The sequence below is a fragment of the Equus caballus genome, chromosome 20, assembly GCF_041296265.1.
Source record: "Equus caballus isolate H_3958 breed thoroughbred chromosome 20, TB-T2T, whole genome shotgun sequence".
Taxonomy (NCBI): domain Eukaryota; kingdom Metazoa; phylum Chordata; class Mammalia; order Perissodactyla; family Equidae; genus Equus; species Equus caballus.
In genome coordinates this window covers 41,931,025-41,945,071 of record NC_091703.1, presented here as the reverse complement: position 1 = coordinate 41,945,071, position 14,047 = coordinate 41,931,025, and the positions used below count along the sequence as shown (strand labels likewise).

General features: G+C 39.0%; 1 protein-coding gene across 1 annotated transcript in view; it reads right to left on the bottom strand.

Annotated features, from left to right (window-relative positions):
• The window catches only part of DNAH8 (dynein axonemal heavy chain 8), a 283,834-nt gene that overhangs the window by 51,907 nt on the left and 217,880 nt on the right, over positions 1-14,047 (bottom strand). Inside the window, exons 82-85 of the mRNA XM_070245526.1 lie at positions 13,668-13,870; positions 3,346-3,419; positions 1,194-1,346; positions 659-814 (exon numbers count right to left, since the gene is read on the bottom strand). Of these exons, the coding sequence (XP_070101627.1) occupies positions 659-814; positions 1,194-1,346; positions 3,346-3,419; positions 13,668-13,870 (586 nt within the window). The remainder of the gene's footprint in view (positions 1-658; positions 815-1,193; positions 1,347-3,345; positions 3,420-13,667; positions 13,871-14,047) is intronic.

Here is a 14,047-nt window from a genome sequence, read left to right as displayed (position 1 = left end):
ACCACACACACACATGCGTGCACACAGTACTATATAGGTAGATAGCAAAAGCAAAGAGCAAACTACCTGAGAAAGACAAGTGACCACTGTTACTCCTCTTCCCAACACCACCACCAATTTCACTAGCGGGGAGTAGGCTCAAAACTTGGAGTATTTACTTCCAAGGCAGGCAGTGTGGGGCTTGACCCCTAGGTCTACCGTCTGTGAAGTGAACTTAACTTCTCTGAGTCTCAATTTCCTCGTTTCTCAAACGGCGATAGTCCTACCGTGAAATGTGTCGCTAGTATGACACGAGACGGTGTACATAACATTCCTGGCCAGCATAGGCACTTTCAAAACCAAGCTCCTATCATAATAATCTCTTTGCTCATCCCACAAATATTTACTGAGCTCTGGCAATGCCCCAGAAGCGGCTGTGACAGAGGAGATACAGCAGTTATAAAAAGACAAAGTCTTTGCCCAGGAGTCTTACATTCTAATGGCCAGGGTGGGGACAGGGCAGGAGGACACATTCAGTACATAAACAAATATATACTATGCCAGGTGGGGAAAAGCGTTATCAGGGGGAAAAAATCAGAGTAAGGAGAGCAGACAGTGCAGCAATGAGGCAACCCAGCATTAGCATCCCCTAAACGTGCAAACTGCTCTCAAAAGTTACCTGCACGGTGGAGTGTAAAAATGCTACCGTGTAAAGCATTGGCTTCCACATGGGTAAATTACTGACATCCAGAAGGTCTTGATTAATTCCCGCAAATGTTCTCTTCAACCCTGCGCGTACACCTTGGGGTGGCTCATTAGTGAATTTGAGAGAAGTCTGTCGTAAAAAGCAAACAGTAGTTTAGGTTCTATAAGTTATTGTAAAGGATAAAATAGACATTATAATACATCAGACAACAATATGTTTATGGTACATAAAATGAGGGCTGAAATTCAGCACTGTGTAAACTAATGGCGTTAATCAGAGCCGAAACCCAATAAATTAGTACTGAGTCTTATAACTCTTCTGTAGAAATACTTGCTATATAATCTGGGTGATTCTAACCAAGATTTTGACAATTATAGTATAAGATTTTGCAGAGTAGACTTTACTGGACCAAAAAGTCCTGCTGTGTTTCTATCTTTCAATAATGCCAATTATGCCATTTTATTCATATAACTCTCAAGGAAAAGACACTTATCTCATAGTAACCAACCTGAAGCAATGTAATTGGAAATCGATCGTGGGGCTCGGTCGTTATCCAAACCCGGAAGGAATCATCGCTGGCTTCAGTGGTAATTAATGTCTCTAGTAATTCTTCCATAAATTCTAGGCCAAGGTGACAATTTTGCAGTAATACCCAGCCACCCTGTATTCAAAAATGATTTCATATTAATTTCTTGAGACATTTTTATGATTTTAATAAAACCAACTGTACAAAACTGTACACATTTTTTAAAGCATTGCTTAGAGCATGTGAATATTTTGCTTTCAGCACATGTTTTTAATAAAATTAGTATACGTCGATAGAATCATTTCTCCTGCTACTCCTAAAACTGATTACTTGAAATCAAGTGGGTTCAAAATGATTGTATTCTGCCACCCCTGGTTCAGAAGGGAACAGAAATTAAAACTTGAAGTCAGACTTGTGTGAGTACAGTGTGTGCACCATCTAATGGTGGGAATGAGTATTCTGGAATTTGTTAACAAACTGTCCTGCCTAAGGTGAATCAGAACGCACTCCAAAACCAAGTCGTCCATAGTTACAAAGAGGGATGCACGTTATCTCATGGAAGTTGGACACAAAACATCTGGTGACGTTTGCTACCATAATACTAAACCTTATTCTTGTCATCACTCTTCCCATAAATTCCTGAAACCACAAAATATTAAGCACTATCTAAATACTTGATAAAACTACCCTTAACAAGTCACATGACCATCCCTGCTCCATGGGAACACAGTTTATAAACCAGACAACGTTTTGCTACCTTATATAACAAGATCAGATACTTCCAGCTACAAAATATCGAGCACCACAGATACATAGTCAGGCTCATGTATTACGCCTTCTACTGTAAGAGAAAATACAGCTCAGACTGGCCTAAACAGCAAGTGTGTTATTCTGGACAACTGCAGTGTCCAGAGGAAGATGGACTTCACGGTTAGCTTGTGTCATTGTGGATCCAGTTAGTTTCTGGGTCCCCACTCTGCATCCTACAACGTCAGCTTTATCCTACATCTGGCGTTCCTCAAGCGGCAATGTGGCCGCACCTGTTCATCGGGGGCTTTTTTCTGACAGTGGCATTATTATCAATACTTATAGCACTTTGAGAAACAGAACGTGAAAGTTATAAAAGCTAGTATTTCAAAGAACTTTAATGTGGATGCAGTATTTAAATTAAAAAGTTTCTCACTCACGGAAACTAGAGAAATTATTTAAGGCCCAAAGTTGAACTGTCAAGTCACTCAATAGAGTGAATCATTTGATCTGAGTAAAAATAATTATATATCATTGCTTTGATATCTATAAATTAAATACAATATATTACTGAATTTAACTATGTGATAAATATTAAGGCTTAGGGCACTTAAGAATTAATGACTAGCTTGAAAATTTGATGACCCAAGCGGAGTTTTAGCCCATTAACCCTCTCTAGTCATTAATTCCCAGGGAAAAGCTGCACCAAAGTTGCTATAGACATTATGAGATCAAAGGCTTAAAAATAAACCAAGATCTTATTTTATTTTTATAAATGGGGCAGTTACTCATTACAGTTGAAATTGCCATCTACCAAGCATTTCTAGAAAATTAATGTCCTGTGTATTTATTAGGTGTGATGGAAAATATTTCTCAACACTCCGTCCAGCTTGCAATTTTCAGTAAAAAACATTATCAATATTTAAACATAAAGTTCTCAAATATTTCTTATTTGCCTGAAATTATTCATTAATGAAAAATGAAAGTCTGACTTTTAAACGAAAATTGAAATGTAACTGTCTCAATCTGTCACTTCTTAAGCACAATCTATTAATATTGATCATGAAATTCTGAGACTGCTAGAGTTGCATCCTTAGTAACCAGAAAGTGTATCTTCCAAATTGTCAAAAAGAAATATGTAGTGTAAAAAAAAATGGAGCATATACTATAGAATATGGAACAAGCTTTTTATGGGGATGTTAGGAGCAAACTAGGTTGAGGTTTAAAATTCACAGGTAATCAAAGGTTGTCTATATACACATAAACAAAAATGGAAAATAATGATTGAGCAGCACACGCATCACTGTGGGGGTCCTAGATGGACATGATGGCCGGAGGGACAATAGCAAGAATGTCGCATTTGGGGTAAGTGTCCCTTGCTACACACCTGCTGCATTGACATCTGAATCAGCTTTCGAGCATGAACTTCTTGTCCTTGCCCCATTGAGATAGTTCTGCATTCTGTAACACAGGAGAAGGATCGCTATGATAAAACGTGAAGTTATAACAGGATTAGAACAAAAATTAATTTCTGAATGGTCACAGCCTCCCTCCCTCTGTGGCTTCTAAGAAGAAAACTTTGTTATTCAAACAGGTCTGGCCTTTGGTTGTGTTGACGAGAGAAATAAGTGGAGTGGACACTGGAGGACCACCTGGAAAAGTAGGGACAGGGAGAGAGACAAAGGGTGCAAGGCTGGGCGGGCTTTTAGAGAGTTTTTGCATCTTTGGAGACAATGAGAAGGAAGATTGATGGTGGGAGAGGCAGCTACAATATTATCATGGGTATTTAGAGGAAAAGAGAATTTTTAAATTTTGTTATATGTTTTGATCTGAAATCTCCTTTGGTGTTTTACAGGTGCTGCAGTAAAGATTTAATTGGCTTTTTATTCTTTTCTGATGTCAGGCTGGCAGTTTCTTCTGTTTGTCGGTTTTGGTTTTGTTTGCAAGTCTGTCTATTTCCTGAGAGGGAACTCGAGGCAGCTCAGCCCTGTGAGAGCAACATTCAGGGGCAACTGCTCCTCAGATCATCACCACCTTGGACTGAGCGTGAAGAGAAGGTGGAGACCACTTCAAGATCAGAGTTGTGATTATAACTCAGGGAAGAATACACTATTTAGGCTCATCAGTGAATTTGATGTTATAGGCAGAGAACCACACTTATGCCCTGACATGTGAATTCACTAAATTAAAGAAGTCTATGGATCATGATTGTGAAAACGGAATTGGAAATTAACTTTTTTTTAAAGATTTTATTTTTTCCTTTTTCTCCTCAAAGCCCCCCAGTACATAGTTGTATATTCTTCGTTGTGGTCCTTGTAGTTGTGGCATGTGGGACGCTGCCTCAGCGTGGCTTGATGAGCAGTGCCATGTCCGCGCCCAGGATTCAAACCAACGAAACACTCGGCCGCCTGCAGCTGAGCGAACGAACTTAACCACTCGGCCATGGGGCCAGCCCCTAGAAATTAACTTTTCATCAAGGCTTTGGGGACCTAGATTTTCCTGAGTTTGAGAGGCATGATCTCAGCCCGGGAAGATGGGGTCAGTGGGGACATCGTGAACCAGTGTGTGCTTTTGCCCTGATCTACTGGATGAGCCTGAATCTTCAGAGACACAGACCACTGTAGTTGGGCAAACAATGAGGCTGAATTGGGAACTGCTGGTAGAGGCTACAAAGGACTGGAGAAATCCATGGGGTAGGAAGGGAAATACATCAGGAACCAGAGAAGAAGCTGTCAGGATACACCATTTAAATGCCACCAGCTGGTTAATAACCAGAGATTCCATTAGGGTTTACAAGGCGCAACATTAAGGATTATTCACGGACTCAAGGCCACAGGAAGAAACTTTGCAATGGGCACCTGAGAGAGGGTGGAAGTGCACTGCTTGGAGAACCAGGAATTGCAATAGGCCAAGGGTTACTGAGCAAAGCTGGATTTTCCCACCAAAGCCCCCATGAATCTCTCCTGCTCAAGGGGATCCAGGCACTGCTCCCAGGGACGTTCAAGAAGAATCTATGCGAACTATAAAAGGAGAAGAAAGGAGAGGCGGGACTTGAATGGGAAGAGCCTCTGGATCATACAGAGGTACTGAGCCCCTCTTATTCTGACAGAATTCACAAATGTTCAATAGGTCAGTGGGGCAAGGTGTGAGAGGGACAAAAAGTAGTAACACGTGAGTGTGAGCCATAGTCTATCTCCTCTCACTTTCCAAACTCTTCTGAAATACACCTTCTCAAAGAAAGAACTGATTTTTATTCAGGTGGCTATGAGCCTGAGATTCTTCTACTGATCCAGGTAAGGGGTCAAGAGGAGACTTAGCACCATCCCTTCAAAGCATACCTGGGATCTGACCACTTCTCAACATCTCCACTTTTATTCCCCGGGTCCAAGTCACCACCACCTCTTGCCTGGATTCTTGCAACAGCCTTCTCACGGTGACCTGACTCCCACTCTTGTTCTCAGACTCTTACAACCTCCCAAAGCTGAGTCAAGAAGAAACAGACAATCTGAATAGACCAATCACAAAGAAAGAGATTGAAACAGTAATCAAAAGCATCCCAAAGAATAAAACCCCAGGACCAAATGGCTTTCCTGGGGAATTTTACCAAACTTTCAGAGAGGATTTAATACTTATCCTTCTCAAGCTATTCCAAAAACTTAGGGAAGATGGAACACTTCCTAACACATTCTATGAGACCAACATCACGCTGATACCAAAGCCTGACAAGGACAGCACGAAGAAGGAGAACTACAGGCCAATATCACTGATGAATATAGATGCAAAAATCCTCAACAAAATTTTGGCAACCCGAATTCAGCAATACATCAAAAGGATCATACATCATGATCAAGTGGGATTCATACCAGGGACACAGAGATGGTTCAACATCTGCAAATCAATCAACATGATACACCACATCAACAAACTGAGGAATAAAAACCACATGATCATCTCAATAGATGCAAAGAAAGCATTTGACAAGATCCAACAGCAATTTATGATAAAAACTCTTCACAAAATGGGGATAGAAGGAAATTGCCTCAACATAATAAAGGCCATATATGACAAACCCTCAGCCAACATACTCAGTGGGCAAAAAGTGAGCACCATCCCCCTGAGAACAGGAACAAGGCAAGGATGCCCACTATCACCACTCTTATTCAACACAGTACTGGAGGTTTGGGCCAGAGCAATTAGGCAAGAGAAAGGAATAAAAGGAATCCAAATAGGGAGCGAACAAGTGAAACTCTCACTGTTTGCAGACGACACAATCTTATATATAGAAAACCCCAAAAAATCTATTGGAAAACTAATAGAAATAATTAACAACTACAGCAAAGTTGCAGGGTACAGAATCAACTTACAAAAATCAGTTGCTTTTCTATACTCCCATAACGAACTTACAGAAAGAGAAGTCAAGAATACAATTCCATTTGCAATCGCAGCTAAAAGAATAAAGTACCTAGGAATAAATTTAACCAAGGAGCTGAAGGAATTATACAATGAATACTATAAGACATTACTGAAAGAAATTGATAATGACATAAAGAGATGGAAAGAGATTCCTTGCTCATGGATTGGAAGAATAAACATAGTTAAAATGTCCATACTACCCAAAGCAATTTACAGATTCAAGGCAATCCCAATTAGAATCCCAAGGACATTCTTCACAGAAATAGAGCAAAGAACCCCAAAATTCATATGGGGCAACAAAAGACCCTGATTTGCTAAGGCAATCCTGAGAAAAAAGAACAAAGCTGGAGGTATCACAATTCCTGACCTCAAAATTTACTACAAAGCCATGGTGATCAAAATGGCATGGTACTGGTACACAAACAGGCACATAGATCAATGGAACAGAACTGAAAGCCCAGAAATAAAACCACACATCTACGGGCAGCTAATCTTCGACAAAGGCGCCAAGAACATACAGTGGAGGAAAGATAGTCTCTTCAATAGATGGTCTTGGGAAAAATGGACAGCCAAATGCAAAAGAATGAAGGTAGACCACTATCTCACACCATACACAAAAATAAACTCGACATGGATCCAAGACTTGAAGATACGTCCTGAAACCATAAAATTATCGAACTAAAAAGGATCTTTTCAAATACCATGTCATCTCAGACAAGGGAAACAAAAGAAAAAATAAACAAGTGGGAATTCATCAGACTAAAGAGCTCCTGCAAGGCAAAAAAAAAACAAAAAAACAAAAAAAAAACTAGAATCAAAACAAAGAGAAAACCTACCAATCAGGAGAAAATATTTGCAAATCATATATCTGACATGGGGTTAACCTCCATAATATATAAGGAACTCACACAGCTGAACAATAAAAAAAGAAACAACCCGATCAAAAAATGGGCAGAGGAGATGAACAGACATTTTTCCAAAGAAGATATACAGATGGCCAATAAACACATGAAAAGATGTTCAACAACACTAATCATCAGGGAAATGCAAATCAAAACTACACTAAGATACCACCTTATGCCTGTTAAAATGGCTATAATCACTAAGACTAAAAATAAGAAATGTTGGAGAGGGTGTGGAGAGAAGGGAACCCTCATACACTGCTGGTAGGAATGCACACTGGTGCAGCCACTATGGGAAACGGTATGGAAATTCCTCAAAAAGCTAAAAATAGAACCACTACATGACCCAGCTATCCCATTACTGGGTATCTACCCAAACAACTGGAAATCAACAATCCAAAGCAACATATGCACCCCTATGTTCATTGCAGCACTATTCACAATAGCCAAGACATGGAAACACTGACTGCTCATCAACTGATGATTGGATAAAGAAGATGTGGTGTATATATATATATATATATATATAATACTACTCAGCCAGAAAAAAGGACAAATTCATCCCATTTGCAATAACATGGAAAGACTTAGAGGGAATTATGCTAAGCGAAATAAGCCAGTCTAAGACAGACAAACAGCAGATGATTTCACTCATATGTGGAATATAAACAAATACATGGACAAAGAAAACAGTTCAGTGGTTACCAGGGGAAGGGGGGGATGGGGGGTGGGAACAGGGGCTGAAGGGGAGCACTTATGTGGTGACAGTCAAGAAATAATGTACAATTGAAACCTCACATTGATGTAAACTATTATGAACTCAAAAAATCAGCAAAAAATTATATGTATGTACATATGTATATCATATGTATCATATGTATATGAATTACATATATATACATACACTCATACATGTTATTTTATATCTTTATTTCTTATCAGTATGTTGTGAGCATTTTATTGTCACTAAGTATTACTGGAGAATAGTTTTTAATGGTGGCACAGTGTTCCATCATTCTGATTCATCCTTGTTCATTCAACCACTACCCTTTTGTACATTTAAGACATTTTCAATTTTTCAATATTACAGATAGCACTAGATTAAACATCTTTGTATATAAATCTTGATGCATGTCTCTCAATATGTTCTTACGAGAAATTCACACATGTAAAATAGTTGGGACAAAACATACAAACATTTTAAAGATTTGTGATATATATATAATAAAGGGCTGCCAGTGTCTCCAGCTACAATGGAATGCTGTAACTCCCACCCACACTCTTCTCGTTTGTGCTTCAATTTTATTTATGGTGCTTTTTTTTTTTTTTTTTAAAGATCGGCACCTGAGCTAACAACCGTTGCCAATCTTCTTCTTTTTTTTTTTCTTTTCTGCTTTATCTCCCCAAACCCTCCCATACACAGTTGTATATCTTAGTTGCAGGTCCTTCTAGTTGTGGGATGTGGGATGCCACCTCAACGTGGCCTGACGAGCAGCGCCATGTCCGCGCCCAGGATCCGAACCCTGGGCTGCCGCAGTGGAGCGTGCGAACTTAACCACTCGGCCACGGAGCTGGCCCCTATGGTGCTTTTTTTAAAAAAAGATTTTATTTTTCCTCCTTCTCTCCAAAGCCCCCTAGTACACAGTTGTGTATCTTTAGATGTTGGTCCTTCTAGTTGTGGCATGTGGGACGCCACCTCAACACGGCCTGACGAGTGGCACTATGTCTGCGCCCAGAATTCGAATCGGCGAAACCCTGGGCCGCCAAAGCAGAGCACGTGAACTTCACCACTCGGCCATGGGGCCGGTCCCCCTATTTATGGTGCTTTCGACATACTGAAGTTTTAAAACTTCATCCAAACTCCCCATCTTGTCCCTCTGAGTTTGGACTCTGGTATTATGATTAAGAAAATCCTAGCCACCCCAATAGTATATAACTGTTCAACATATTATTTCGCAGCTCAATTTAAGCCATTTAAAACCTTAATCAACTTAGAATTTACTTTGGAGTTTACCGTGAGGTAAAATTCTTACCTTCTTCTAAAGTTAACCTGCTATCTCAACCCTTTATTGACTAATCCATTTTCCCTGCACTGATTTGAAATGTGAATCTTATCATAAACTAAGCTATTATGTATACTGGAGTCTAATTTGGGGCCTTTCATTTTGCTCCATTGATCTGTTTATGTACTCTGAGCCAGTTCCACACTGATTAAATTATTGGCCATTTGACAAAGTTTTAAAAATCTGATGGTGTTGGTTCCCATTATTCTTTTTCGTTTTCAAGCTTTCTTGGCTATTCGTGTACATTTATTGTTCCAGATGATCTAAGACCCCTCCACTATCCAATTAAAAAAAAATACTGTTGGAATTTCAATTAAACTTGCATTCAATTTATAGATTAATTTAGAGACTATTGACATCTTTACAGTATTGAATCTTTATACTGGCAATATAGTAACTCTCCATTTATTCTATCCTACTTTTATGACTCCAAGAAAGTTTTATAGTTTTCTTCTAATAAGCATTTTTAAAATTATTTGTTTTATTTTTGTTGTTACAGTGAATGGGATTTTTGCATTTTATTTTACAAAAATGCTCCATTGATTTTTAAAATATATTTATTTTGTGACCAGCCACCTTACTGAGCTATTAAATCTCTTAAATCTAATAGTTTTTCAGTTGATTCATTTGTGTTTTTCAGTTAGACAATTACACCGTCTGAGAGTAATAAAGATTTTTGTCCCTCCTTTCCAGTAGTTATATTTTTTATTTATGATTCTTACATCAGCTGTATCTTCCGCGACAATACTAAATAATAGTGGTGAGAGCAGACATCTTTATCTTCCTCCTGCCTTTAATGGGCATGTCTCCAGCTGTTCACCAGTGAGATGATGCTGTCATTTGAAGTTCATATTCACTATCGCATTAATAAAATATTCTTCTATTCCAACTTTTTAAAAGTCAAATACAAATAATTCCTTCTTAGCATCTATCAAGGTAATAATAAGATAGCCTAAGGAAAAGTTTTTCGCTCATTGTTGTAATGAGATTTCTTAATATTGTATCTTTCCTATATTCACCCTACTTGGTGCATTCCTACTTGGTCAAAGATTATTATTATTATTTTGCATGTTTTTTTTTTTAGTGTCACACTGAATTCTTCCTGCTTGCATTTTAGTGAAGATCCTTACATTTATACTGATAAGTAGGATCAATCTGTGGTTTCTTTCTTTTATGCAATTACTCTCTTGGTCTGTTTGTGATATCAGGATAATGCGATTCCCCTAAAATAAAAAGGAAAATATATCCTCTTTTTCTAAGTCTGGAATGGAAGATAGCATATGAAAGTTTTAAAGGACTTACCAAAAAAATCATCCAAGGCCAGAGCCTTTGCTGATGTAGAAATTTTAAAACTTCTAATTTTTCTCCTCTTGATTATTTGTCTATTCAGGTTTTTCTACCTTTTCTGAGAAAATTTTGTAAATTTGTATTTTTCTACAAACTTGTCCATTTTAATGTTTATTACCATAATTACATACCATTCTCTTGTTATTTAAATTTTTTCATCTGTACACATCGTTATACCCATTTTCTCATTCCTACTCTTGTATAATTGTGGGTTTACATTTTATGTGTTTGCTCTCGAAGTCTATTTTCAAACTATCCTTCCTCTGGGACCCCTTTCTCCCTCACCCAGGCTCCCAGGAGGGTTCTCATGTTAAATCCATCTGTTTCTCCCCGGTGCCCAGGCACCCACTGCTTTTGTGCAGAATGTATCTGCTCTGAATCTCTCACTGCAGACCATAACAGGCAACAGACGGTATCCATGGTGAGAGGTTTTCTTCTCCTCTCTTCCTACCAAAACTTATTTGACTTGGTCCCATCCCTCAAGCTGCTGTCTGGTAACTGGTTAATTGATCTAATAAACTCAGTGAGAGGGAACGAAAGAGAAAGACCACTGAAGCGGGAGTTGGAAGCCCTGGGATAAGCCCTGAATCAGATCTGTCACAAACTGCCTCCCTGGCCTCATCTCCAGACCTCAGTTTCCCCAGCTGTAAATTAAGGTAGCTGGTTTTCAAGATTTCCAGAGTCCTATTCACCCCAAGCATTCTATGATTATCTACTATCCAGTTATACAAATAAAATATTTCTAGTGAGACTAGAATAATATTCTGTCTACATAAGAGTTCCATTTTCACAGCTATTTTGGGGATTTTTAACCCAAAGTAGTGAACAGCCTGAGACCTCCTAACATTCCCAAAAATGATTTAGCAAAGAGTTCTTCATAAAATTCACTGGGTCCTTCAGTGTCACAATCAAATCTACTCTTTCACTATCCTAACAAAGTAACCAATAGAAACTTGAACAACTGGAATTGGAAAAACTAAAGTAGCAGCAAGAAATGAAAACACCGAATTGCCCAGCAAAGCAGTACGATAACATGTAGTAACACTAAAAGTGATCGCACAGTTCTGGCCTTATGTATTTATTTAATGTCATAGTTATAATTTCTCCCAAAAGAGACTTTGAATTTCCTAATTCTGTTGTTATACCCTTGTTCTCCAAAACAGCATCCTTTTGAGGTAACATCTGAAATGGTAACTCTAGTGGAATACGCCCTTCTTCTAGGAACAGTATCCCCTTCTAAGAAATGTCCTCCACTCTAGCTCCATATATGTGGCTCCTGCTGTGAACCCATGTCCACAGAAACAGTTCATTGACTGGCCCAGAAAGGAGCATGTGACCAATGCATATCTTCCCTGGATGTTTGAACTTGGGACCAAGAGAGTAAGGGCAGTTTCCCTGGGAGTGTCGCACTTTGAACTTGTGAGCAGTGAAGCCCACGAGCCACCAGAGGCTAAGAGAGATGATCACGTGGAGATCGGTTTGTGGCAAGACAGAAAAAAAGGAACTTATACACAGAGAGGGGTGGGGTATAGAAGCAGGGGGACAAAGATCCACAGAGGAGTAGATCTGAGAGAGGTTTGCAAACTACAAGCTGCGAGAAAGGCACACTCTTGGACCGACGCAGATGACTGGCACACTGCAGTAAACACCAGAGCAAAACAGCCTACTTTAAAGGTGGTTAATGGGGCTTAGCCATGAGCAGTTGCCAATAGAACCCGGGAGCTCTTTGCATTGGGCATCAGTGTTCAGTCAGAAGAATGCGACCATTCAAACATGGATCCATATAGAACAGGCAACAGTGTGGTGACAATGAACAGAGCAAAGTCAAGTTGAGAAAAGAGGGAATGAACATAGACCATGCCACCATAAGCGAACGGTTTACAGTAAATTCTTAATGCAGAGGAACATGTGGCAAGTACTTGGAGATGACAGAATTGATTCTATATCATGTTTATGTTAACGATATAATAAACTCAGTGTAAGTTTTATTTCATAGGGCAGGTTTAGTGATTCATAATCAATCACTTTTATAATGTTTACAAAGACATGAATGAATTAACCCTTCATAGTATGGTCATAGAGACCTGAACCTGGACAATCCCAAACGGCAATTCCACCAACATTCAGATTTTCAGAGTATGGAGAGCAGATCAACAGCCCTCCTGTAAACAGCCACCCTTAGCAGGATGGCTTAATTCTATCAAGATGTGCTCTGCATCATGTAGGTCCTTGTCCTTTAGTCCTGCTGCCTCAGTCACTGCCCTCACAACTTGTGTGTTTACAACCTTCCCCTGGAATAACTTTCCTTCTACCTCCCACCACCCCACCTGGTAAAATTTTATCTACTTTTTAGATCCTACTCAAAGTATCATCAGTGTGATGCTTTCCCTTACACCCCATGCCGCCTGAGTAGCTCTGGATCTTGTAATCAGGCATGTCTACATAACTCTGTTACAGCAGTTGTCACATTGTCTTCTGTTATGCATTTACGTCTGTCTTTCCCAGCTATGCCGTACTCATCTCTGTACTCCCTGAATCTAGCACACTGGCTGTACTAAATGGTTATTGAATGAAAACATTAATGAATGAATCTCTAATTACTATGCACTACAGTAATGGTTATAGTTTTTCACCTTGTGATAAAACAGACTTTGTTGTAATTTTATATAGATATGGCAAAAAAATTTACTCCTGTATGTTCATTCTTTCTAGTCTGCTATTCATGTACCAGGGTCACCTGCTTATGACTTAAAAAAAAAAAAACCAGTATATGGTAGATGAGTGTGTTCCTCTCTGCACAAAGATATCTGTATCACACCCTCCCTCTAGAAGATCTGAAAAGAGAGCAAAGAGGAAGGAGTGTAATATTTTTTCTACCTCAGTTTTATGGATATGTTTCTAAGAGTCAGTTATAAAATTACGAAAGGCAAATTTGAGGCAAAAATTTGGACGTTTTGCTAAATTTCACAGATTGCTGATCATACCCAGCTTCAGTTTCTTGGCCAAGGCGTCAATTTGAATTGTGGGATCAGATCCCATAGACAGGAAACATATCAGAGGTGTTCGTGTATCACTCTCTTCCCAAGTTTTCTCCAGATTTAAGATAACTGGTTCTGTGTACTTCTCCTCCAAAGAATCTGCAATATACTTTCTTGCTTGAAAAACAGTACGGTCTGGGCACCAAGACCTAGAAATTAATACGAGTTAGAGGAAAAAATTCAGTGTGTTCATTTTTTATTCTATCAAATTCTAAGCATGTAAAGAACATATTTAATTAGCAAAGGAAAAAAAAAAGCTAGTCTCCCTTATGCAGATCTGGGTAAGAGAGATGGCAAGGTTTTCTATCCCTGGGTGAGTGCAAATT